The sequence below is a fragment of the Actinia tenebrosa genome, unplaced genomic scaffold, assembly GCF_029948245.1.
Source record: "Actinia tenebrosa isolate PJP-AT-01 unplaced genomic scaffold, QUT_ActTen_1.0 PGA_scaffold10__47_contigs__length_13832649, whole genome shotgun sequence".
Taxonomy (NCBI): Eukaryota; Metazoa; Cnidaria; class Anthozoa; order Actiniaria; family Actiniidae; genus Actinia; species Actinia tenebrosa.
The window spans coordinates 1,949,967-1,974,238 of NW_028292570.1; the positions used below are offsets into that span (position 1 = coordinate 1,949,967).

The 24,272-nt window shown below is 39.7% G+C and overlaps 2 protein-coding genes across 10 annotated transcripts in view; one reads left to right on the forward strand and one right to left on the reverse strand.

Moving 5' to 3' along the window:
• Positions 1-729: 729 nt before the first annotated feature.
• LOC148912739 (uncharacterized) overlaps positions 730-24,272 on the reverse strand; it is a 41,417-nt gene continuing 17,874 nt past the window's right edge. For 2 of the 9 annotated variants that reach the window (XM_089026495.1, XM_089026493.1), the window contains 8 exons: positions 10,840-11,490; positions 10,501-10,713; positions 7,107-7,185; positions 6,125-6,232; positions 5,202-5,321; positions 4,680-4,810; positions 1,687-1,838; positions 730-804 (listed from right to left, as the gene is read on the reverse strand). In XM_089026495.1, the coding sequence (XP_088882621.1) occupies positions 1,748-1,838; positions 4,680-4,810; positions 5,202-5,321; positions 6,125-6,232; positions 7,107-7,185; positions 10,501-10,713; positions 10,840-11,444 (1,347 nt within the window). In that variant the 5' untranslated portion in view covers positions 11,445-11,490 and the 3' untranslated portion in view covers positions 730-804; positions 1,687-1,747. Of the gene's footprint in view, positions 805-1,686; positions 1,839-4,679; positions 4,811-5,201; positions 5,322-6,124; positions 6,233-7,106; positions 7,186-7,914; positions 9,541-10,316; positions 10,714-10,839; positions 11,491-11,770; positions 11,896-14,895; positions 15,059-23,251; positions 23,358-24,272 lie in introns of those variants that run through there. The other 7 variants (XM_089026492.1, XM_089026491.1, XM_089026494.1 and 4 more) reach the window with 7 other exon arrangements.
• Positions 15,493-20,975, forward strand: LOC148912740 (uncharacterized). The gene has a single exon (XM_089026477.1). The coding sequence runs from the start codon at positions 15,799-15,801 to the stop codon at positions 20,530-20,532; it is 4,734 nt and encodes a 1,577-aa protein (XP_088882603.1). The 5' UTR covers positions 15,493-15,798; the 3' UTR covers positions 20,533-20,975.

The following is a 24,272-nucleotide window of genomic DNA, read 5'->3' on the forward strand; positions in this document are numbered from 1 at the left end:
CTTTTTCCGCAATGCATCCCATCGACGCTCTGTGGCAAACGTATTAGAAAAATATAAATAGCCCGCTACATTGACGTTTTTTAAGCAAGAGGAAGGATGGGTGTAGCTTGCGTGACGGAGGGAGAGGGGGGCAGGGAGGAAGAAGGGGAGGGTGAAACTCAATGAGCTTGCGCTCACTCACACTAACCTCATAACTGAAACTAATTGTATAAAAGAATTCTAATAGAGAAAATGAATAAAGAGAAAGAATCTCAGGCACCGTTAGATGCTACTTTTAGAATCACATTTACCATGTTTTTTTTGAGCATGCACAGTATATGCGTGCAGTAAAACGATCATTTGAATAATCTTAAAAATAGCATCGATGACTCTAAAAATAGCATCAATGATTCTAAAAATAACACATAACACATGGAAGAGTGTTAATGATGGGGCGTGGGGATTCTTTCTTTTAGTTAATTTACTCTTGATTTTGTACTTCATATCGCTCAGGGTAAGGTTAAAATAGTAGTACAATATCAACCCCATACTGACCAGTGAAAACCCCCTCCCCTCCCCCTCAATACTAGGTGTTCACGATTACTATTTCTATGCATAAATATGTTATTTATTACACATACAAACCCACAGTATATTCATTTCGGAAATTTGACTTTTATTTCGAAAATACTTTAAGTAAAAAATCTACAAATTTGTTTCAGTGTAAATTTGATCGGTGTAAAGACTTACCCAACTACAGACAAAGGGTCGTTCCCCTCTGTGCCATCTTAAATGAGCCTTCAGGTGGGAAGTCTTGCCATACACCTAGAAAAAAAACATCACAATTTTACCACCAGAAAATTTAGAGAAACAGGGTGTATGGGTAAAAATAACTCCATATGAGTTATGGCATTTTGCCAAAAAAAACATTCATTTTTGTCCTTCACTTGTTCTCTGTGGGTCAAGTGCTAAGCCCTACCCCATGGGGGAGGGGGTCAATTTGTCTCCACTAGTGAGAAGATTAACTAGAATATTTGGTCTAATCATGGTGTAGACGATGTCACTATAAAATGATCTTCTAAGACAAAATGTTTTATCACTTTAGTTATTTGTGGTGAATTTAACTACATTTAAATATTTATATACTCGTGTTGCTCCAGGTTTTCCCCTCTGAGGGCCACAGGTTTTGTTAGGCACTGGTCATAAAGTGCTACCCTCTTATTAAGACAAGGACTATATGTATATTCAAATGAGCCAATCAAACATGGCATAATCACATACAGAAAAATAAAATGATTTTTGTAAACATCAATTAGACGTTTTTTTCTTCTATGTACATACAGGTGTAAAATATTTTAAGCTTGAATATTGGAAAGTAATATTTGAATTCATTTTAACACTAGATATTGAATCTGGGATTATCTCCTCTCTGTCTTCTCATGGAAACATTCAAGACGATTTCATTAAAACAATAAAGAGATTCATAATTATATCAGAAATCCAGCAGGAAAACAAAAACAAAAACTAGGAAAAAATCCAAGGTAAATCAGATAAATAATAAAAATAAGGAGGAAAATTATGTAGGTAGAACAAGAAATTTTATTTCATTTTTGATGGATTGTTGTCTTATTCCAGCATATTTTAAATGATTCAAAGCTTAGTTTATATTTGAATGAGGTGTGAACATAGTTAGCACCTACTACTCACCTTTCCACAACCAATATAGTGACAATTATGGTATTTTGGCTGCATTGGACTGGGATTACTATTAACACCTGCAACACAGTTTGGACATGCACACTGGCTCTTGCGCCGTAACATGTCTTTGTTGAATGGCATGCCTACAGTTGCGCATGGACCTGGTTTGAAATGATTGCAGAGAAAAAATGAATAATTAATAATATATGATAATAGAATGGGCATGCATGTCTCTGTACTGTGATATAAACACGCTGGGAGCTGTAGAGCATGAGAGATGCAAGTTTAGTAACGCAAGGCGTAGCCAAGTGTTCTCCTTCTTGAGTGCTCTACACCTCCCAGAGTGTTTATGTCACAATACTGAGACATAAGCAGTCATTTTATATTGTTTTTAGGAGATATTTTTGAACAATATTTTGCACAAATGTATCTTGGATATTAACACAGTGCTTTCTAAAGTTATACATAAATTACATATATTGTATAATGTTAATGACCCTTTCTATAAAACCTCAGGGAGAGTCAAATTAAAGGACAAAACTTTTTTTTGCTATGGAGGTCATATAGCTCTATAACCCCTTGCATGAAAATTAACATGTGAGTTATGTATGCATAGAATATTGAATGTATTAGTTGTCTGCTAGTAAAAGTGAAAGTGGGCCAGATTGTAATCCCTTATAATCCTTGACTAAAACTTGTACAGGCTTAGTCTTGTTTAAAAGCAAAGCATTTGCCAAAGTCAATGATCACACATACAGAATGTGCAACTGCAACAATCATTGCCAATTACTTGTAAATAAATATTATTTTCAGACTTCAAGCTATTTTTTCTTAGAAAAAAATCTGAGCTTCAGACAATTTTTTTTCATCGGAAAAATAATTAGCTTGAGAAAACTAAAAATGTTTTATATCTCTAATAATTTACCAAGCACAAAAAAACACCTGATGCTTATAACCAATGATATGAATCCCACAGAATGGTATCTAATGGTATCTATGAGCAGCTAACTTATCAATTAACCTGTAGAAATTAGTATGAAGTCAGTGAAAACCTTGGTAACCATTAAATGAGAAAAGTGGATAAATTTATTGGAAAACAGCATCGACTTATCAACTGGATAAGAATTTATCTGCCCAATAGCGCTATCCAGGCTTTGTACAAACGGACCCAGGCCTAGAAAAGATTGGACATTACCCCCAGAAAAGTGACAGTATGTTTAGTATGGAATTTGTACTAAAAAATTTTTTTTTGTTTCCCCTACGATAAAAAAGGAATTTTATAGTGTAACTTACCAACAAAGCCCATTAGTTGTTTATCATTCTGCTGTTCAGAAATATTATTCACATCTGGGATAAGCTTGGAGACCAGATCCGATAGATTCTGTATTGGCGATGTAGGCATCTGAGGTGACATCACCCTCTGTACTGCATTACCTTGCTGTACAATATGTAATGGTAACATATCTGCTTGATGCTGCATTGTACTAGCGTAGGGCTGGGATTGGTTGGTAGCATCGATAGGGTACTGTATAGGATATGTTGTTGGGATTGACTGCAAGGGACAGCTAGGGTTTCTTAGAATGAACAAGAGCTGCTTCATTGGCAGAAACGTTAAAAACATCCTTCTGATTCATCACTGGTTTATTTCCATTACTGGCTGCAAAACTGTTCTGGAATGACATCAACTGTCCATTGAAAAATATATTTTCTGGATTTTGTCTTGGAAGGATAGGAACAAGCTTACAGTACTTGCAGCAGTACTCTTCCTTGTACTTTCCTTTCCATATTTCTCCTTAGTGTTTGTCTTATTGTTCAGAGTTTTTGACTTTTTTACTGCAGCTTCCTGCTTGACAATGCAGTTTTGAGGATTACTTTTAAGCTCGTTGGTAATACCAGGAGCAAAATCATCCTTATTCAATAATTTTGAGCCAAAATCTGTCTGTTCAGTGTTAGAAAATGTGGTTTGATCCACAACACCCAAATGTGACAAAGGAATTAAAGATCCATGATTCAGAGTTGAACATTTTAAGCCTTCAGTTGGATTGCCCAAAGCATTAGTCTGCTCTGATGAACCAGACTTAAGATCGACATATGAAACATGAGATTTTGGTGGTGAAGAATTGTCATACATTTTGTTTACTTGTTTGTTCTCTGCCTGGTCATGGTGATGTGGGCCAGGAAATTCAGCTTCAACTTTGCATGATATTGTTGAATCTTCAAACGGTTTCTTACAAGTTGTTAACTCATTTTTACCCTGGTTATATCCCTTTAGGACATTCCGAGTGAAAGTATCTTGGCTGTCATTCCTGGTCTTTCGGTGAGTACTTGACGTCTCTATACTGCACCAGATTTACTGCTGGTGGTACAGGCATATCTGTTGTAACACCAGCATTACAAGTCTGCATAATATCAACCCTTACTTTTACAGTAGACACAACATCAGAGTCTTTCCTAGGCCAGACATTTTCTGGCTTCACAGTTAATTCCACTTCATGTCTGTATGGATACTGGTTACCACAGGCCTTAAAATCCCTATTACTCAAACCAAACTCTCCTTTGAGATTCTTTTCCGACTTTACACTTGAATAATTATATTTTATACCACCTGGGCAGTGTTTGGAAAATCTGTCAGGGCCATTGAATCTAACACCTTCAAAATTTTGGTACAACTTTGGTGCGTTTTGAGACCGAATACCACCACTATCTCTCTCACTATTCGTAAAGCTATAAGGTATTGGTTTCTGAGGGTACTGTAAGGTCCATGTTCTTAACGTGAATAAGAAGCAGAAACACAAGTCATTCCAGCTATTCTTGGATCTTGGTATGGACTATCTCCTTTCGCTTTTCGCCTATGGCCTATGGCCTATCGCCTTTGGCAATGACAACGTTTTTGTTGCCTGCATTCCATCCGGCCTTTTTCTTTCGAATAAGTCCACGGTATTTACGAAGAAAATTCTGGATGTGACGCAGACTACGTTTTTGAAATAGGTGTATATACATACCTGGGTGATTTTGGCTCTCTCGAAGGTTCTCTGTCCAAACCCGTATCCCGAGGGGATCCCGGGCCAGTGTCCCGCGTAGGGATTCGATTAGGAACACCAAATGGAAAAGCAGCGGTTGTCCATGCCACTGCCTGAAAACAAATACATAATCTTTTTTGAATTTTTATGTTATAGTTGCGGTCAGGAATAAATATAAACTAAAACATAAATTTGTCCACGACTTAAGGAGTTCAAATTTCTCATAGATTTCCATTTATTGGTCATAGATGACGGCTTTTAAATGTTGAAAACAAAAAGTGGAACCACGAGTGTAGTATTTCATTCCATTCTATATTCTATTCCCAGTGCATAAAATCCCATTTTCCCAGCCCCCCCCTCCCCCCCCAAATCCCAGCCCTCATCTTACCCCTTCAGGACCATCGCATATATTATGTGACAGAGAGGATTAGACGGTCACGTGATACAAATATCAGAATTCTTCAACACAGGGTTCCCATTCTCTGAATTTTTCACTTATCTTACCTGTCCATTAGGCTTGCAAAGAATTGTGGTACATTCAGGTCCAGTCCCCCATTTATGCTGCTCCTTCCATAAGAAATCTGATGGAGGATTGTGCTTCATGAGGCTGCCCGCTGACCAAACCTACCGGAAAACAGAAGGCAACGAATGGCAATGAATTTTTCATTTGCTATCATGAACACTTTATACTAGAAAATGTGTCATATAACTGGCACTGATGTACAGGAAGGTGTGGTGCTCCAAAAACTTTAGGTGACTCCGACAACAGGCCACTTGCATTATAGCGTCAATTACTACCACTACAGGCTCCCTTGAACGCTTTCTTTTGTTTAGTTAATTAGCACCGATTGCCTTACTATTTTCATGAGGAACTATAAATTTGAAAAAGAAAGAATATTCGCGACTTCAGCATTTTGGTAGTGGTAGTAGAATCACGCCATTGTGCCAACCGTGCGATTTTTTAAACCCGCTCGTATCGCATCAAAAATGCTCAAATATTTCTGAATTTAGCTCATGTAGTACTTTCAAACATTAAGGCTTGTGATCCGTAAAAGTTTTCAATCACTACAGATGTATCCAGCACCTTTGGAAGTGAAATTGTTTGTATTTTGTCCTCAAAAATATCTAAAACTACAATTCAAATACAGTAGTGAATGTAGTGTCTGTTTGTATGGTTGCTAAACAACGTATTTGCTTGTAGAAATAATCAGCAAAGATACTACAGTAAGGAGTATTTCAATAGCGTGTTGGGAGGGGGTGGGGTGGGGGGATATAGCGTGATGGAGGGGGGGTGAGGGAAGGGGGGAGGGGGTATTTACTCGGGTACCCAACACCAAAATCAATGAATTCGGGTCCCTATTTTGGACCATTTTTTGAACTTGCCCCTAAATGGGTGTTTACTAAGAGTGGAAGTCAAGATATCTTACAGTAGTGTGGGAAAGGGCCTTCAACCTTGTCCTCGGCGGAAATCGAAAAACAGTCACTGGCCTACCAGAGACATTTTGTTGAACCATGTAACCGCCAATCTCTTCATCCTAAATGAATGGAAAAATAGAAAATGAATGAAAGATGTGACGAATGAAGAAAGAAAAGGGATTTGTGAACCAATGGCATTGGAAGGATGGGGCGCAGGGTGGGGCATGGGGATGGGGCACGGTGATGGGGCACAGGGATGAGGCACAGGGTGGGGTACAGGGTGAGGGTACAGGGTGAGTCACAGGGTGGAGCAAAGGGTGAAGCACTGGGTGAGTCACATGCGCCCATAAATTATAATAATTTATTGAATGAATAAAGATGTTTACTTCTTTTTATTTTACTTTTTAAATTTCTTTTTAAAAATCCTAGAAAAAAAAAAAACCCTAAGTAAAACCATGAATAAAAACAAAGTTGATGCTGACAAATGGTAGGTATTTAGTGACTGATAATAATTGCTATCACTCAGCCAAAACATTCATTAAACAAAGACAAATACACAAGAGAATATTATTTTGTGTCTTTTGTGTAATGGATTTTCTGGTCAAGTGAGAGCAACTATTAGTCACTAAATAGCTAGTATTTGTCAGTATCAACTTTGTTTTCATTTCATGGTTTTACTTTATGTGCTCTTAAAAAATAATAAGTAAATATCTTTATTCAAGTGTCTAGTTGTTCTAGAGCTTTTGCACTAATTGAGAACACTTTTTGCTCATACACACTACCACTACATTTAATATTATTACTACATTACTATGCACACAATGCTCAACTCACATGGGAGGAAACTGGAGAACCCATAGAAAACTCTCATGGCATAGGAGAGAACAACACATCAAACAAACTCAATTCACATGTGACGGCCGCAGGGCTTGAGCCAGCCACCTAGTCCGTTGGACTCACAGTTGTGAAAGGTGAAGTGTTGCATTAACTTACCCGATGCGCTGAGGTATTGAAGAGCCGCACATAATTCCCATCAGGATTGACTTCAAGAATCCTGACATTACCAGTATGACTGTAATAAATATGAAAAAAAAGTTAAGAGAAAACTAAATTAACAAATCCACAGATGCGTCTATAATGTACTAATCACGAGGTGATGAAATGTACGACCTATTTTAATGCCCAAATCTTTCACATTTTATGGAAACTTGAAATAACCCCTGGGTTGATCTAAGTCAGGGCAATGCTATCTCAAAGATCAAGCCCTGAAAAAACCTCTGGGCTGATCTAAGTCAGGGCATGACTAACTCACAGATCAAACCCTGAAACAACCTCTGGGCTGATCTAAGTCAGGGCTTGGCTAACTCACAGATCAAACCCTGAAACAACCTCTGGGCTGATCTAAGGCCCCGTCCACACGTATCCGTAAATTTTTGTATTTGCCATTCCTCTTTTTACGGATACGGGTTGCGTCCACACGTGTCTGGAAATTTTTGTATCTGTATCTGGAAATTTTACGAAAACGGAAACGTGTGGACGGTGAAAACGATTCAAATATGCTGCGTGTGGACGCAAACATTTTCGTATCCGCAAAAAATAATTTGCGGATGCAAAAATTTCCGGGTACGTGTGGACGGGGCCTAAATCAGGGCATGGCTAACCCACAGATCTAACCCTTGAGTCAATGAGAAGATATGGTAATAGTTTTTGTAGCCTGTAAAAATGTTCTTCTTATGAGATCTTTTTAGAGTAGTTGGACTCAAGTAATGTATCCTAGGCAAACTAATCAAACATAATCAAAACCATTTAAAATCATTTTATTTGTGCAAAATAGCATAACATCTTGGAATATTTTTGTTAGTGTATAGTTCTTGAGCCTAATTTTCTTTGATCAAGGAACATTTTTATCTCTTCCTTAAACTTCCTTGAAAGTGAAGTGTAAGGGGAGGAGGAGGAGGAGGGAAAGAAAGAAAAGGAAGGAGAAAAGAGCAGAGAAAAACAGAACAGAACAGAATATCAGTTTCAAATTCAGTTTCTCAACCATGCTTGTTAATAGCCAACTGGTTTGCCTCCTTGCCAGTTGGGATTCTTAAAACACTTTGTTTCTTTGATTATTTCTTCGTTTCAGTTTCATTTCATTGTCCCCAATCAGTTGTATAATCTAAATACATTGACACTTAAATAAAGTTTTGTTTCTGTTATACATTTTTTAGAGAAAGAGAGATGAGCAGAAAGCAAAGGAAGCACAAGAAAACAAAATGTCTTGATAAAGAAAACTAGATATGTAGTATAAAAACTTATAATAAATGTCTCAGAAATCGCCAGGCCGGCTGGTTGTGTACATGATTCAAAGTTGGAGAAAGATAAATATGGGAAAGAAATCATTCGGATAAAAATCACCTCTTCAAATAACTATGGTCTAAATATGCATCTACTGATAAATCATTAATCAACTATTATTATTAATAATAATCAATAAATTAATAATCTTCTAATAACTACTAAAGAAATGAATTCTAATCATCTAATTGTATGCTAATTCTTATCTTTTCTAATCTATTAATGAAATCTCTTTATTAATAATCACTACAAAAACAAACTTAAATTATATAACTATTAATGATAAATAAAAGCATTTAAAATTAATAATCATGTATTTATCAAAATTGTGCAGTCCCAGAAAAAGGGTGCTAATGCTTATTCTTATCTTAGGCGGCATTAATTTATGAGCGCATTGGGGGGAGGGGTCGGCAAAATCATAGGTGGGTTACATAGTTTTGAGAAAATGTTTAGGGGGGTCAGGTCAAACAAAAAAATAAGTGTGTTTCCTGTTGCTCAATCGACCCTAATTTCCTTGCCGATTTTTGCCGACCCTAATTTTTTTTTTTCATTCCCAAATGCACCACAGGGTTCCCAGTAAGCTCATTTCCACTGTTGTATCAGTAAAAAAAATCCGACCTACTGACCCCAATTATTTTTCTCATGCAACAGGAAACACACTTTTTGTTTAACCTAATCAAATATTGAGGAAATTTTTGACTATTGCAGGGTGGGTGGGTGATACAAGGAGGGTTATAAAAATGTCACTTTTACGATGGAGTGGTGTTGGGTTTATGTTTGTAAAGCTTTCCATGTGATTTTGCCAATTCTCCCCCCCCCCCCCCCTCTCCCATGCGCTAATAAATAAAAGCCCCCTCAGAATCAATTACTACAACTGTAGTATAAGTGCTGTGTCGTGAAGAGTATCAGTGTTGGTTTGTCGTCACTTGGTTATTCCTGTTTCTCTTGTGTCTAGGGTCAATATCTCCAGTAAACGTAGTTGTCGTAGTGTGTCACTGTGCGTGGTACAGTACGCAGATACCGAGACCTCCAAGAGAAACACAAAGAACAAAGTCCACAAAGTCCCTACGTACTGCAGACCTCTTCCCTAATGGCAAACAAAAATGACAAAAGTTGTATCTATAAATTATTTTAAAGTGCATGATTCAACAATTGTAATGATTGAATTTAAAATTAAGAATTTGAAGACGTGGTTGTTGAGTTTTGTGGCAACACATTTTTGCATTGTGTGTTATCGAATTAAAATTGAAATAAGAGCTGATAATTTGATAAAAATTGATAAATGATAGAAATATTGATAACAACGTATACACTCAATTGGAGAATCATTTTCGGGCTCAGAAACATGATAGAACATAAAAGCTGAGACCAAAATGACACATGGGAAATGACATATTGATATTATAATGTATTCATTTGCGCCATCCATGCAGTCGGTTTAGAAAGCCGTTTGGCTTCGCATTTTTATAGGTTGCAGCGTAGACGAAACCGCTTATGCACTTGCGTTATCTCGTATCTATCAAACGTATTCTTGTTTTTCTGTTTTAGTAACTTCAGCACAACGTTAACAACCTCAATGGTTTTAAAAACAGTGGATGATGCCACGGGTCGCCGGTCACAGCATGCATCTAATTAACGTACTTCCCATGTGCCATTTCGGTCTCAGCTTCTATGTTCTATGTTTCTGAACCCGACAACGATTCGTCAATTGAGTGATACGCAAACATTAAAAAAAGTCAGAGAAAACAAGTATGAAAATTCATATACATGACTCCTGACTGTAGTATCAAGACAAGAGCTGAAAGTTTGTTTCTTTCACTAAATGCCATGGCAACTAAGTGTGTGGAAATGTAATTGGATCACCTTTCTTAAAGATTGCTGATCCTGACCTGGTGAATTACTTGCAATATCCTGTAATTCTTCTTCGTTCAACGGACAAGGATGGGCCTCTATGTTCCTCTCTTTCAACTTGTCTTCCATGAAGTCAATTACTTTCTTAACATTATTTTTATCTGGATCAATCTTCTCGATTCGCAATTTTACCCACCTGCTTTGAGCTTCTTTTTGATCGTCTCTAGTTTTACACAGCTGTTTAATTTTTGCATCAATATATCTGAGATGTGGCTGCTCGTAATCTTTTCCTTCATCAAAGTACTCTGGCAAGACTTCCCAATATATTGCTTCCATCACATTAGCACACAACTGACCAATGTACAGCTTATTTCGAGATTTTTCCAACTTATCAGTTTTAGCCATGTACCTGTTCAAATCTTTTTTAATCGCATCATTTTCATCTTCCTTCTCTTGAGACTTTTTAGTAAAATATTTTATATCTTCTTCCATCCTATTTCGAGATTTTTTCAACTCATCTGTTTCAACCATGTACCTGTTCAAATCTTCCTCCTTCTCTCGAGACATTTTAGTAAAATATTTTATATCTTCTTCCATCCTGTTTCGAGATTTTTTCAACTCATCTGTTTCAGCCACGTATGTGTTCAAATCTTTTTTAATCGCATCATTTTCATCCTCCTTCTCTTGAGACTTTTTAGTAAAATATTTTATATCTTCTTCCATCCTATTTCGAGATTTTTTCAACTCATCTGTTTCAGCCATGTATTTTTGAGCATTTTTTTCCATAGATTCCAATCTTTTATCCTTTTCTGCCAATTGATTTATAATAGCGTCAAGTTTATGTTCAAAGGAAACGATTTGAGCGTCTTTTTTCTCTATTTCTCCTCTAAGGCTTGTGATGGCGGGTTTGGTTGAAAAATATCGAACTTCCTCTTCCAACCATTTTATCTTCTTCTTGAGCTCGTCCACTTCCTTTTCAAGAGCTTTTTTCTCATCTTCAAACTCTTTGGTATTCTTGGTATAGCAGACACGATCTCTCTGTAGCTGTTGTTCCAACTCTGCTATCTTTATCTCCTTAGTCCTTACTTTCTGTTTTAGTTCTTTTATGTCGTCATTTGGGTCTCGAGTTCGGCCACTCATCTTCAGTATATTGGTAGTCTTGCTTTGGTTTTCCTTCTATGTATTTCTGCAATGAATGGAAAAATTCTTAGCTTCCAGTTTCCTTGTGAGAGCATTTAATTTAGATTTAAAGTGATGCTGTGACTAGAAACACATGCAGGACGCGTCGTATTTCTCCTAATTTCTTCATACTTCTATCTTCAAGAACATGCGCGCCTTTTCTATTTTGTTGATACTTTAATTTCAGCAAAATTGATGTTTATAATTAAAATACGAGCGTGTAATTTACATGATAGACACTGCAGGTTATTGCAACATATTAGCTAGGACTGCGCTTTAAAGCTTACCAGAACGAGAGAAATTGCTGGCGTATCTCAGCAGCTCGGTGCAGATGTATCAAATCACCTTTAGGCCCTACATGGCGTTTGTTGAGTGATTTAACTTTAAAACACATACTTAAAGACTGGGAACTTTTTTTTTTTTTTTGACACTTGTTCAGCAGGCTATGTCATTTGTCTAAATCAGTGCAAGCTGAAAGCTGAAGCTGTGATCAGCATCTCGGAAACTGAAAGGGGACGCCACTTTGTTCTTTTTTTTTTGGCAATGATTACATTCATTACGTCAATTTGAATAATATCCGCAGTACAACGCTACATGTTCCTCAAAGGTCAATGTACCTTTGTTACACAAACAATTTAAATTCTCTGTGTAGCCTTAAAAACATTTCCTTTTCGGCTTGTAAAAGTAACTCAAAATATTGTTCTGCGATTATGTTTTGTCTTAATTTGTCTGAGTGTTTGTTGTATGTGGATATAACTGCTCACAACTGAAAACCGCTAAAACAAAGCGAAAAATGTTCTCAGTGATTAAACCTCCACCTGCAACAATTAGAATTTGGAAAACAAATCCTTTCATGAAGAACGAATAAGAAAAATCTTTATAGAACTCACTTATTTCCCGTTTCAGATCATGTGTCATTCGAGGGAAAGAGAAATTAGAGTTACGACACTCCCTTGAGCATAATTTCTTTGTTTAACGGTTGTACATTAGAAGACACAAGAATTTGGTTACAATTCAAACAAAGAATCTTATTCTTAAGAGACTGTTCTGAAATGGGGAACATTACGCCTAAAGTAAACTGGAAAGGTCTAAATATATTCCAACGATTTCAATTTCAAAGTTGAACAGTGACAAATGACAGTATGTCATCTGTCTGTTTGCTAAAATGTATATTAAGCAATTATCTAAACGAGAGCTCAATAAAGGATTCAGAAAAGAGATAGTAGACTTTTGAAACTTCAAACCATTATTGATGAGAAAGAACGAGGCGTCGAACTAAAATCTGACGAACTCAGAAATGCTCACATTGACCTTAGAGCAACTGAAAACGCGAGCTAAAAGCGATTTGGATTACTGCTTGGAAATGAATCGGAAGATGTGAACGAAACTCGAAAAACTTTTCAATCACTTTTCTGCAAATTCAAAGACATTTTCCCATTCCATTAACTAACACTTGGACGTCATTCTTTAATTAGACATTTTGTTTTTACCCGACATGTTTTAGATAAGACTAGATGTGCACCAGGAGCTGCACTAATTTAAGAAGGGGGGAAGGGGGGGGTATATTATGAAACAGAATTTTGGGAATGATGTGTTCACATGAATAATGCTTTTTGCATATGATTCTGCAAGTCTACATGTTTAGTTAAGTAACTGAGACTGTTTTGACTTGGAGATCTACTTGTAGTTTCCTGTTCTACAGACCTATCTCAAATTAACCTAAACATTCAAGCCACCAAGGTTAAACTTGTCTAGATACCTGACGTTAATAGATTTTCAGATTAGATTACCGGGTTATGATAAGGACGAGCAATTTAACTATTTCTGTGCATTCAATGTTGTACTTAGTTGTGAACAAGGCTAAGGTTGTAGTTCGGGTTGTACTGGCAGGTACAGACCTAAGTAGGGACAATTCTTCAACTTGGATGAAAATCGATGAACATTGGAAATGACTTGAAACTCGTTTAAAATTATCTATATGGCCCCAATAGTAGCCAAGCAACATATTTTCTTCACAGTCAAATGTGTCGGATAAAGATGATCCATTTTATTCAGCATTAAATTGTGAGTAAATGACGTCATTTACTCGTCCCTAGCTATTGTTCTTTTTGCTTAAACCAAAATTTCTCATCTTCAAGTGGCTCCCAGGCTAAAATTTTCACTAGTTATGTTTACGTAGTCATAATTAAGTCATATTATCCTCAAATACCTCGATTAGTTGGACTTTCAAAAATTGGGGCGTTTTCATACAAGTGCCCCTTTAAAAGAAGAACGAGGAGATCTAAGATGCAGGTTATGCCACGTCGAAGAAGAAACATTCTCATACTCATTAATAATTCATGAGTAAACCAGCCAATCAATGGGCTATTTTTTGGTCACATGATGTTACTCGAAACCTTGTAAAGTGCTGTGAAAGGAATGCATTCAGTCTGTAGTAACTGGAACAAAATAAACTCAGTCCTAGGACTAGTTACTCTAAGTCCAATAATTAATGAGATGGGAAGTCATTTCAAAGCCTCCATTTTTTAAAGAAACACTGTAATATCTTCATACTATTAAAAGGATTTCAAAAACAGTTGGGAAAAAACCATGAAAAATATCTTTATAGCAAAATTCGCGGGCATTTTCTCCAAATCAGGTACCAGTCTCCACACGGACAGGTTTTCGAACCAGTAACAAAATATATGCTGAGGTCGTGAGCAAATATGTCCGTTTTAAAGCGAGATCTGTAGACGGAATTATGGATATTTGAGCAATAAAGAGGCCAGGTTTCTATGGCTATACAAATCGCGGTAGAAAGATGATTTTTTATATCAAAAAAAGCACTGGGAAGTCGTCATTTTGGACTGTTTTGCTTTGTTTGGTCAAAGTTAAAACTCCTGAAAATCGCTACTTGCTTTCAGCTTCAAAGAGAGCTGGATTTTGGAAGCAATTAAGCAATGGTTGGGCACCAATTTCAGTTGTTACTCTGAATGATTTTCTTCACGATGAGCAGCAGGACCCGAACGAAATTCAGGAATGATAAATTTCCATACATATAAACACTACGAAACCTGAAATTGACCCACAAAAAATCGCATGTTGGCAAATTGAATCACCAAAATAAAAGGTACATGTAGGATTATATTGTGTGGTTGTCATCCTTTAATATTCTTATGTTACTTTTCTTGCATTGACTTTCGATTTTCTTCACGAAGCCATTAAACTTTCAATATTTTGACTTCGCCTTATAAATATAAATGGCCGTGAGAGGATAATTGATATTCGGAAACTGCAATCTAGTATTTTATTCTCTAATTTCCCGGATGTGTCACTCAATTTTGTGCAATGGGACTGGACGGGAATTCAAGTCTAAGCAATTAGTTCCAGTTCAAGGCGCAGCCGATATTGGAGGCTTTGAAACATTACATACCACACTTGCTATGCGGATGTTCTGCTATCGCACAATCCCTATACAAGGCAAGACACGATCAGATGCTTCGCCCTATTTACCATCCTGCAAATCATATCGTCCTATGGGTTCACTAAAGATGAAGATCTGCTGAAACCATGGCACAAACAACCAATACCAGAACCTGTCGTAAAGAACAAAAAAAGCAAAGATACTCTGGGACATTCCAATACATCTGATCTGAAGGTTGCACAAAAGAATGGAGCTAACAAGCCGGACATAGTGATAAAGGACAAAGAGAAGAAGACCTGGTTGATCATTGAAGGAACTGTTTGTAATGTAGGCATTATTGAAGAACGAACACTATTAAAACAACCAAAATATACCGAATTAAGATCAGGTCTAAAGAGCCTATATCCCGATTATAAAGTAATCCAAGTAAACATTGTCCTAATTTTTCTAGCGGGTTATAAGAAACAACTTGTACGCGATATGGAAAGCGTAGGTATAGATGATGGACAAAACTTGATAAGACAATGCCAAAAATGGGTGATATCGCAAAACTGCAAAATAGTAAACGCCAGCGAGCCCGTTGTGCCCGCGGACATTTGTGCCTGTCATGCGCGCGCGCCCGCGCCAGTGACGCCTGTTCATTACTGTTGTTATTGGTCGGCCATCTTGCGACTACGTTTCATTATTAAAGCTTGTTCATTCGTTTACGTCGTTCGTCGTGTTTACTGGCGTGGTGGCAGCGATTAAAGGACCCACGAACAACAGTATAAATACAACGATCAATAGCAGAAGTCTCGTAACGAGCCAACCTGTACGGTGGTTGGAAAACGAACAGCAAGAAACGTACACAAGAGCTTACGAAACACATTCACACGGCCTCATCAACAATCACCCAAACCATCGACTCCAAAAATGACTTCAACAAGAGCACCAAAACAATGGACACTGACTAAAAACGAGACAATCACTTCCTTCGAAGCATGGAGACAAAACCTACAGTATACATTATCTCTCGACGTAAATTTCGCATCCTTCCTTGGTGATACCGTGACGTGGCTAAAGAAATCTCGAGGCCCTCTAAGAGGCTTTACTGATGACGGTGAAGCAGTCCCTGTCGCTAGACGTCGAACAGCACAGCAAAAGTGTACCCATCTGGAGTTGATGCTTGGCCAAATCGCTAATTATTGCCCAGTTATCTCTAGAAATTCAATTGTCAAGAACTCAACATCTATCAACTCCATCTGGCAAATGATTCGCATGCATTATGGGTTCCAGTCCACCGGAGCACACTTTATCGACTTTAATAACATTAAACTGGAACATGACGAACGCCCAGAAGACCTCTTTCAACGACTGATGTCCTTCGTCGAAGACAATCTCCTCATCGCTAATGGCAATATCACCCACCATGGCGAGATTATAACCGCCGACGAGGAATCAACACCCAGTCTTGAAAATATGATCGTTCTCACCTGGCTTAGACTAATCCACCCGGACTTACCAAACCTCGTAAAACAACGATATGGCACGGAACTTCGCTCCAGAACCCTCGCATCGATAAAACCAGAAATCTCCCAAGCGTTGGACTCACTGCTTGACGAACTACGCACAGCCGCTGATTCCAAGATACTACGCGCTACAGCGTCAAAATTTAGATTCCCTGCCTCACGTGAACCAAACAAATTGCCAAACAGTCGCCGCCCAACGACTTCCAGACGCCCCAGGTCATGCCCACTATGCAAAGAAGCAGGCCGCGCAGATCAACAGCATTTCCTAAGTAAGTGCCCTTACTTACCTCCTGAGGACAGACTCTTCCTCGCCAAGACTCGCTCGACAACCAACTATGAAGAGGAAGTAGAAGAAGACGACGATAACCTAGATCTGTACGCACCTGATCAAGTTGACAGTGAAGCGTCAGCCCTTCCGTCCGCACGTTCCATCTCCCGAAGGGTCAGCACCAGAAGGTCACCCCTACTCAACGCCTTCTATCGACAACACCCAGTGAGGCTGACCCTCGACACCGGCGCCGAAACCAGCATGATTAAAGCGTCCGTTGCCCAGACACTTGGTCTTACCGTCGAAAAGTCTTCCCAACAAGCATTGCAAGCCGATGGTACGACACCGCTGACCGTTATTGGCGAAGTACACGTCCTGCTCTCTCGTTCCAACAAGAAACTCGCGCTCGACGCCCTCGTAGTAGAGGACATAGATGTTGACATACTCGCTGGAATACCCTTCCTCATCGCGAACGACATCTCAGTTCGCCCAGCCACTCAACAGATAACTATACAAGGCTCCGAAACCATCTTGTACCACACCGATGAAAAACACAGCACTCAGGCTCACACCATACGCCACGCCACGTCGTATGTGTTACGTTCATCGTCGCCCACCACCGTTATCTGGCCTGGAGATTACCTAGAAGTTGACGTCCCCCCCGAGCTGGGAACTGACAACACTATCGCCATTGAACCCCGTAGTGATACGTCCCAACTCAAACGCCCTCCACCCAGCGAAAACCCATGGCCCCAACCACGAGTCATAGATACAGTCGGAGGTAAAGTGCGAATTACCAACACGTCCGACGAACCATACACCGTCCGACGCCACGACCACATCTGCTGGGCCCGCCCAACCGTCCCAGCGACTCCTCCCGAAGCGGCTCCACCCTCAACACTCCCCGTTACAGAAGTAAAGCCTACCCCGCCGTCCTCAGGCAGCGTAAGTCTAGATCCAGACAAGCTACTTACAAGTTCCATGCGTGACCAATTCCAGAAGGTCCTACAGAAATACGACAACGTCTTCAAACCGGACATTCCAGGGTACAACGGAGCAGCGGGCCATATAGAAGCCCGCGTAAACATGGGACCGGTACAGCCGCCCCAACGTAAAGGGCGCCTTCCTCAATACTCTCGAAACCAACTAATAGAGCTGCAAGAGAAGTTTGACGAACTGGAAAGAGACCAAGTCTTCCAAAAACCCGAAGATATCGACGTGGCAGTAGAATACCTGAACCCCTCCTTCCTCATAAAGAAACCCTCTGGCGGTCATCGCCTCGTCACTGCCTTTGCAGACGTGGGACGGTACAGCAAACCCCAACCATCACTCATGCCAGACGTTGACTCCACACTACGCACCATTGCACCATGGAAGTTCCTGATAAAGTCTGATCTCAGCCGCGCCTTCTACCAAATACCCCTTGCTAAAGAATCCAGGAAGTACTGCGGCGTAGCCACACCATTTCGTGGCGTACGCGTTTACTGCCGCTCCGCAATGGGAATGCCCGGCTCAGAAACAGCACTCGAAGAGATGATGTGTCGAGTACTTGGTGACTTCATCCAAGAAGGCTGCGTGGCAAAGATAGCAGACGACTTGTACTGCGGAGGAGCAAGCCCCGAAGACCTTCTACCTATCTGGGCACGGGTCCTGGAACAGCTTGACAGGTGCAACCTTAGACTCTCACCAACTAAAACGGTCATCTGTCCAAAGTCCACCACCATATTAGGATGGGTGTGGTCCCAAGGCAAACTATCTGCAAGTCCTCATCGCGTCGCGGTTCTTGCATCTTGTCCTCCTCCAACTACCGTCAAAGGCATGCGCTCTTTTATCGGGTCCTACAAAGTCCTTAGCCGCGTCCTACCAGAGTGTTCCTCCCTAATCGACCCCCTCGAAGGCGCAATCTCGGGTCTCCAGTCACAAGACAAACTTACGTTGAACGAAAGTCTTCTCCACAAGTTTAAAGCTGCTCAGCAGGCCCTCACGTCAACCAAAGCCATCGCTCTACCACGTCCATCCGACTCCTTATGGATCGTAACAGACGGCTCCGTAACCAAACGTGGCCTCGGAGCAACACTATATGTGTCCCGTGAGAACAACCTCTATCTTGCCGGATTTTTCAGCGCAAAACTCCGCAAACACCAAGTCAACTGGCTGCCCTGTGAAATTGAAGCACTGAGTATCGCCGCGGCCGTCAAGCACTTCAGCCCGTTTATAATACAGTCTGAACACCGTACTTGCGTACTCACTGACAGCAAACCATGCGTCCAAGCCATCAATAAACTCTGTCGCGGCGAATTTTCCGCAAGCCCTCGGGTAACATCATTCCTAACTACCGTTAGCCGATATCAAGTCACGTTGCAGCATTTGGCCGGTACGGCTAACCTCCCTTCAGACTTTACGAGCCGCAACGCTCCAGAGTGCCAAGAACCAACATGCCAGGTGTGCAGTTTCATCAAAGAAACAGAAGACTCTGTCGTCCGTGACGTGTCCGTTCAAGACATCATCGACAACACCAAGTCACTTCCATTCACCACGAGATCAGCCTGGCGAGAAATCCAAAACGGATGTCCCGACCTCCGCAGAGTCCATGCCCATCTGAAACAAGGAACTAGACCCTCGAAGAAACTGACTAACATAAAAGACATCAAACGCTATCTAAACGTAACGTCCATCTCCAAAGACGGCATTCTAGTAGTCAAACGCAACCAACCTTTCACCCCCTCATCTGAGGCAATAGTAGTACCACGGTCCGTACTTGATGGTCTTCTCACAGCTCTCCACGTTCGTCTAAACCATCCATCTCGCAACCAGCTTCAGATGGTTGTACTACGCCACTTCTTTGCGTTAGACATGAACAGTGCCCTAACCAGGGTATCCTCGTCATGCCACCCATGTGCCTCCTTACGGAAGTTTCCAAGTTCTCTCGTAAACCAATCATCTGAAGAACCACCCGACGTCGTCGGCATATCCTTCGCTGCTGACGTTATCAAACGACAACGACAAGCAATCTTACTACTCAGAGAGTGTTCGACATCCTACACCAACACTTGTTTAATACAAGACGAAAAGTACGACACCCTGCGCGACGCCCTTACACGCCTCATTGTGGAACTACACCCTTTGGACGGTCCAAGAACAGTCATTCGAGTAGACCCTGCACCAAGCTTCTTATCTCTTAGCAACAACGACGGTCTAAAACACTTGAACATTTGGCTCGATGTTGGTCGCATAAAGAATAAGAATAAGAACCCAGTCGCCGAAAAGGCTATTCAAGAGCTAGAAGAAGAGCTTCTGCGACAGGAGCCCGGAGGTGGACCCATTACTTCTACTGGCCTCGCACTAGCAACAGCTCGTCTCAACTCTCGCCTACGCCATCAAGGTCTCTCCGCTCGTGAACTATGGACACAGCGCAGTCAATACACCTGTGACCAACTCCCACTATCTGACTACCAGAATATAGTAGCGCAGCACCAGAAGAGGTCCACTAACCATCCCCACAGCGAAAAGTCCAAAGACAAACACGGAGTTGCCGCACCTCAGCCACAGATTCGAGTGGGAGACATAGTTTATTTGATCGCTGACCGCGACAAACTACGTGCTCGTGACCGCTACATCGTTACAGAAGTGAGCGACCCTTGGTGTTACATTAAGAAGTTCACCGGATCCCAACTTCGCGCCACATCATACAAGGTCAAGCTATGTGAGTGCTATGCCGTTCCCGCTCCCCTCGCCTCCTCCCACACTAGTACTCAAGTAATCCACAACGATGCCGACGAAGACTTCGCCACCGTAGACCCAACGTTAGCGTCAGAAGAACCAAGTCCACCAACACCCCCCATCGGAACTTATCCGCCCATACGAAGTTGACTTACCAAGCTGGTGTAAACCAAACAATCAAGACAACGCATCGGAAGAAGACACCAACACAACCCCAGAAACAACTGAGCAAGACCCACCACCCTCGCAAGTCACTCTCACCGTCCCACTGCCCATCAACAACGAACTCAGCAGCGAAGAATCTCCCTCGAGACCACAACGAACACGCAAACCCCCAGCCTACCTCAAGGACTACTTCCTATATTGAGACATTATGCGACCTGTAGATGTATGAACCATAATAACTTTGTTATCCAGTTAATTAACAGAAAATAAGGAAGAAGAAGATACTGCGCCAGCGAGCCCGTTGTGCCCGCGGACATTTGTGCCTGTCATGCGCGCGCGCCCGCGCCAGTGACGCCTGTTCATTACTGTTGTTATTGGTCGGCAATCTTGCGACTACGTTTCATTATTAAAGCTTGTTCATTCGTTTACGTCGTTCGTCGTGTTTACTGGCGAAAGGCATTCTACACCTTTGAATAGACATTTGTTAGTGACACACTAAGGATATAGCCTAGAACTAGCTGGAAATTTGCTTTTGTATAAATAAACATGGCGTCGCCCGAGGGCTTTAGCTTTTTTTCACCATTTTTTTGGTGTAAATACTAGAGACAGAAGCAGTTAAGACTAATGCTTGTATTAGTAAAAGATCCATTGGAATCCTTCAAATTCAAGAAAGAATTGCATTGATAGACAGCGAAACGACATTGTTTATGAAAAGGTAATAAACGATCGATACGGATCACAGATCATAAAGCACGGGCATGAAGGAAAGCGTTATCGCTTTTGTATCATTGTACTATCATGTATTTTGATTTCTTTATTTTTTATTGCATGATATTTGTAATATCAAGAATTTGTCTCTGTTTCGTTCCGGTGTTTCGTTTCGGTGTTTCGCTGTTTAGCAGTGCCCAATGCAGTTCTTACCGTCAAGAGTAAGTGATAAATTCTGTATTTCTCCTGTTACATCACAGGAAGTTGAGGATGAAATTGGGAAGTTAAATTCAAAAAAAGCAGTTGGTCCTTTTAGTATACCAACTCCTATACTAAAATCTATTAAGCATCTTATTTCTGAACCTCTTAAGCATATATTTAATAACTCTTTCACTTCTGGTATTGTTCCTGATGGTCTTAAACTAGCACGTATAACACCTGTATTTAAGAAGGGCTCACAATTAGATGTTAATAATTATCGCCCTATTTCTCTAATATCCATCTTCAGCAGAATTCTTGAAAAGCTCATGTGCAGTAGGCTACTTGAATTTATAAATAGGAATAATGTTCTTTACGATAAGCAGTTTGGATTTCGTAAGAAACATTCCACTACTCATGCCATTTTATCAATTACTAATAGCATTCAATGTGCTATTGAAAGTGGTAATTACTCTTGTGGAATCTTTTTGGATCTAAGAATTTAAGCCTTCGATACTGTTGACCATCAAATTTTACTTTCTAAGCTTGAGCATTATGGCATACGTGAAGTAGCAGGAAATTGGTTCTCTTCTTATTTGCATAACAGAAAGCAATTTGTTTCTCTTGGAAGTGTTTGCTCTAAAACCTTACTGATAACTGTGGTGTTCCTCAAGGCTCAGTCCTTGGACCCATCCTTTTTCTTCTATACATTAATGATATGTGCAATTCATCTACCTTGTTCTCTTTTCATTTATTTGCAGATGACAGCAATCTTTTCTATTCTAATAAAAGTTTATTGAGCCTTGAATCTACTATTAATAATGAACTAATGAATGTTTATTCATGGCTTTGTGCAAATAAGTTGTCTTTAAACATTGACAAATCCAATTTTAATCATTTTTCATTCTATTCAGAAAAAGGTACATGACATATCAATCAACATAAACAACGAGTCGCTTGAGCAAAAACAGCATCTTAAATATCTTGGTGTTATGATTGACAGTTATCTTAATTGGAAACCTCATGTTGCCTATATTTCAAATAAAATCAAACGCAGCATTGGAATTATATCCAAAGCCCGTCATTATATTAACTTAGAAATTTTAACAAGTCTATATTATTGTCTAATTTATCCTTACTTAATATATGGCCTCATATTTTGGGGCCATACTCATCAATCTGTTCTTACTCCTCTGTTCATTCTTCAAAAAAAAGCAGTCAGACTTATGACTTTTTCTCATTAGATTCATCACACTAGTCCACTTTTTCTTAGGTTAAACATTCTGAAATTGGAGAATCTAGTCTATCTCCATACAGCTTTATTTATGTTTGATTTTTACTCAGGAAATTTCCCTAGTACCTTTGAACATTACTTCCAACCAGTGAATCAGAGACATAATTAGAATACAAGATTAGCTGCAAAGTCTTCCTATTGTTCGGTACAGTTCGCGGTTTCGACAAGACATGCACATGCAGCTTCCCTCACATTTAAATTGCAACAAATTAAATTGCAACCATTTAAAAAGAAACTAAAACAAGTCGGTGGAAATCAAAATGAAAAGGTTTCTACATCAAATTCTATCAACGGTAACTTAGCGAAGAAAAGATGGAGAAAACTTGTCGCAATAAATCGAACACGCTTAAACAACTAGCAAAGGATTCCATGGTTGCCGTATAAAGCTACCATCTTGTTCAAAAAATCCAAGAACTAATTCACTTTTTTCCTTACGATTTACTCGATCGATATAATTTTATATATGTATATATAGTTATCTTTTAGTCTATTTTTTCTTCTTACCTTATTCTATCGACGAAAACCCTGCAGGACCTAGACCCCTGCCAAAAAACGATGGCCGTACGTACGTCTAGCAATATTCAGCGAAATCTTATATTTCTTCCTTCATTCGCGCTTTATATTGCGTTGCTCGCATTGTTATCATGGTGCGTTTTGATTGGCTGCTAAAATCAAAATAGATCAGCTGTCAAATTCCCATATAGCAAACAAGTTCGTAGCCTTCTGGGCGGGGTCTAAGCTTTCCAGCATGTCGTCTATGAGCACCTGACAGGGCAAGGAGTTTAAGTAGCGGATCGGTGACGCTTATCGCAGTAACTATTAGTTGTCTGTTTTAAATATAGGATCGTTATTATCTTTGCTGGCCAAAGTCGTTGATCTTCGCTAGAATACTTTGTTCAGATATTTTTCTATTTGTAGAACGTGTTTAAAAAAAGCGTTTGCAAATCAAAAGGGCAGAAGGTTATTGTAGCACTATTGAAGACTAATATCGTACGAGGGTGAGCATGCTAGGCGTGAAATGGGCGATTTGCAGCGGGTTATATTTTGTTTACTGAACATGAGTTTTCATGTTATTTCAACTCTAATGTGTATATTTGCATAGATAATTATAGAGGGCTTTGAGTTCAACTATATCATACTGAGTTTTTTCGGTACCCGCTTATCTATGGTTTTGGCTATAACATCGCGGTTTAAGCATTTAAGTCCTGTAAGTCGATTAACCTGACGCTTGGCTTGTGCTTTTTTATGTTCCTTCGGTCGTAGGCTGAGAGGATGTTATATGCGGTGATACAGCACCATGATAGTCAGATATTTCATAGCATGATATATGAGGTGGCAGCTTCCTTTTTTATATGATATGCAAAGGCGCATATTTTTAATTTGTTTCTAATATTTATTGTTGGCGTTTTTTAAAGCTGTATGTATAAAGGTATGATCGTACGAGCCAGTTATCCTCGAATAACGGAGGCTGGTGAAGCACTTAGGCGAGGGGCTGAGTCCTAATCTTATAGAGTCAAGGTAAGAG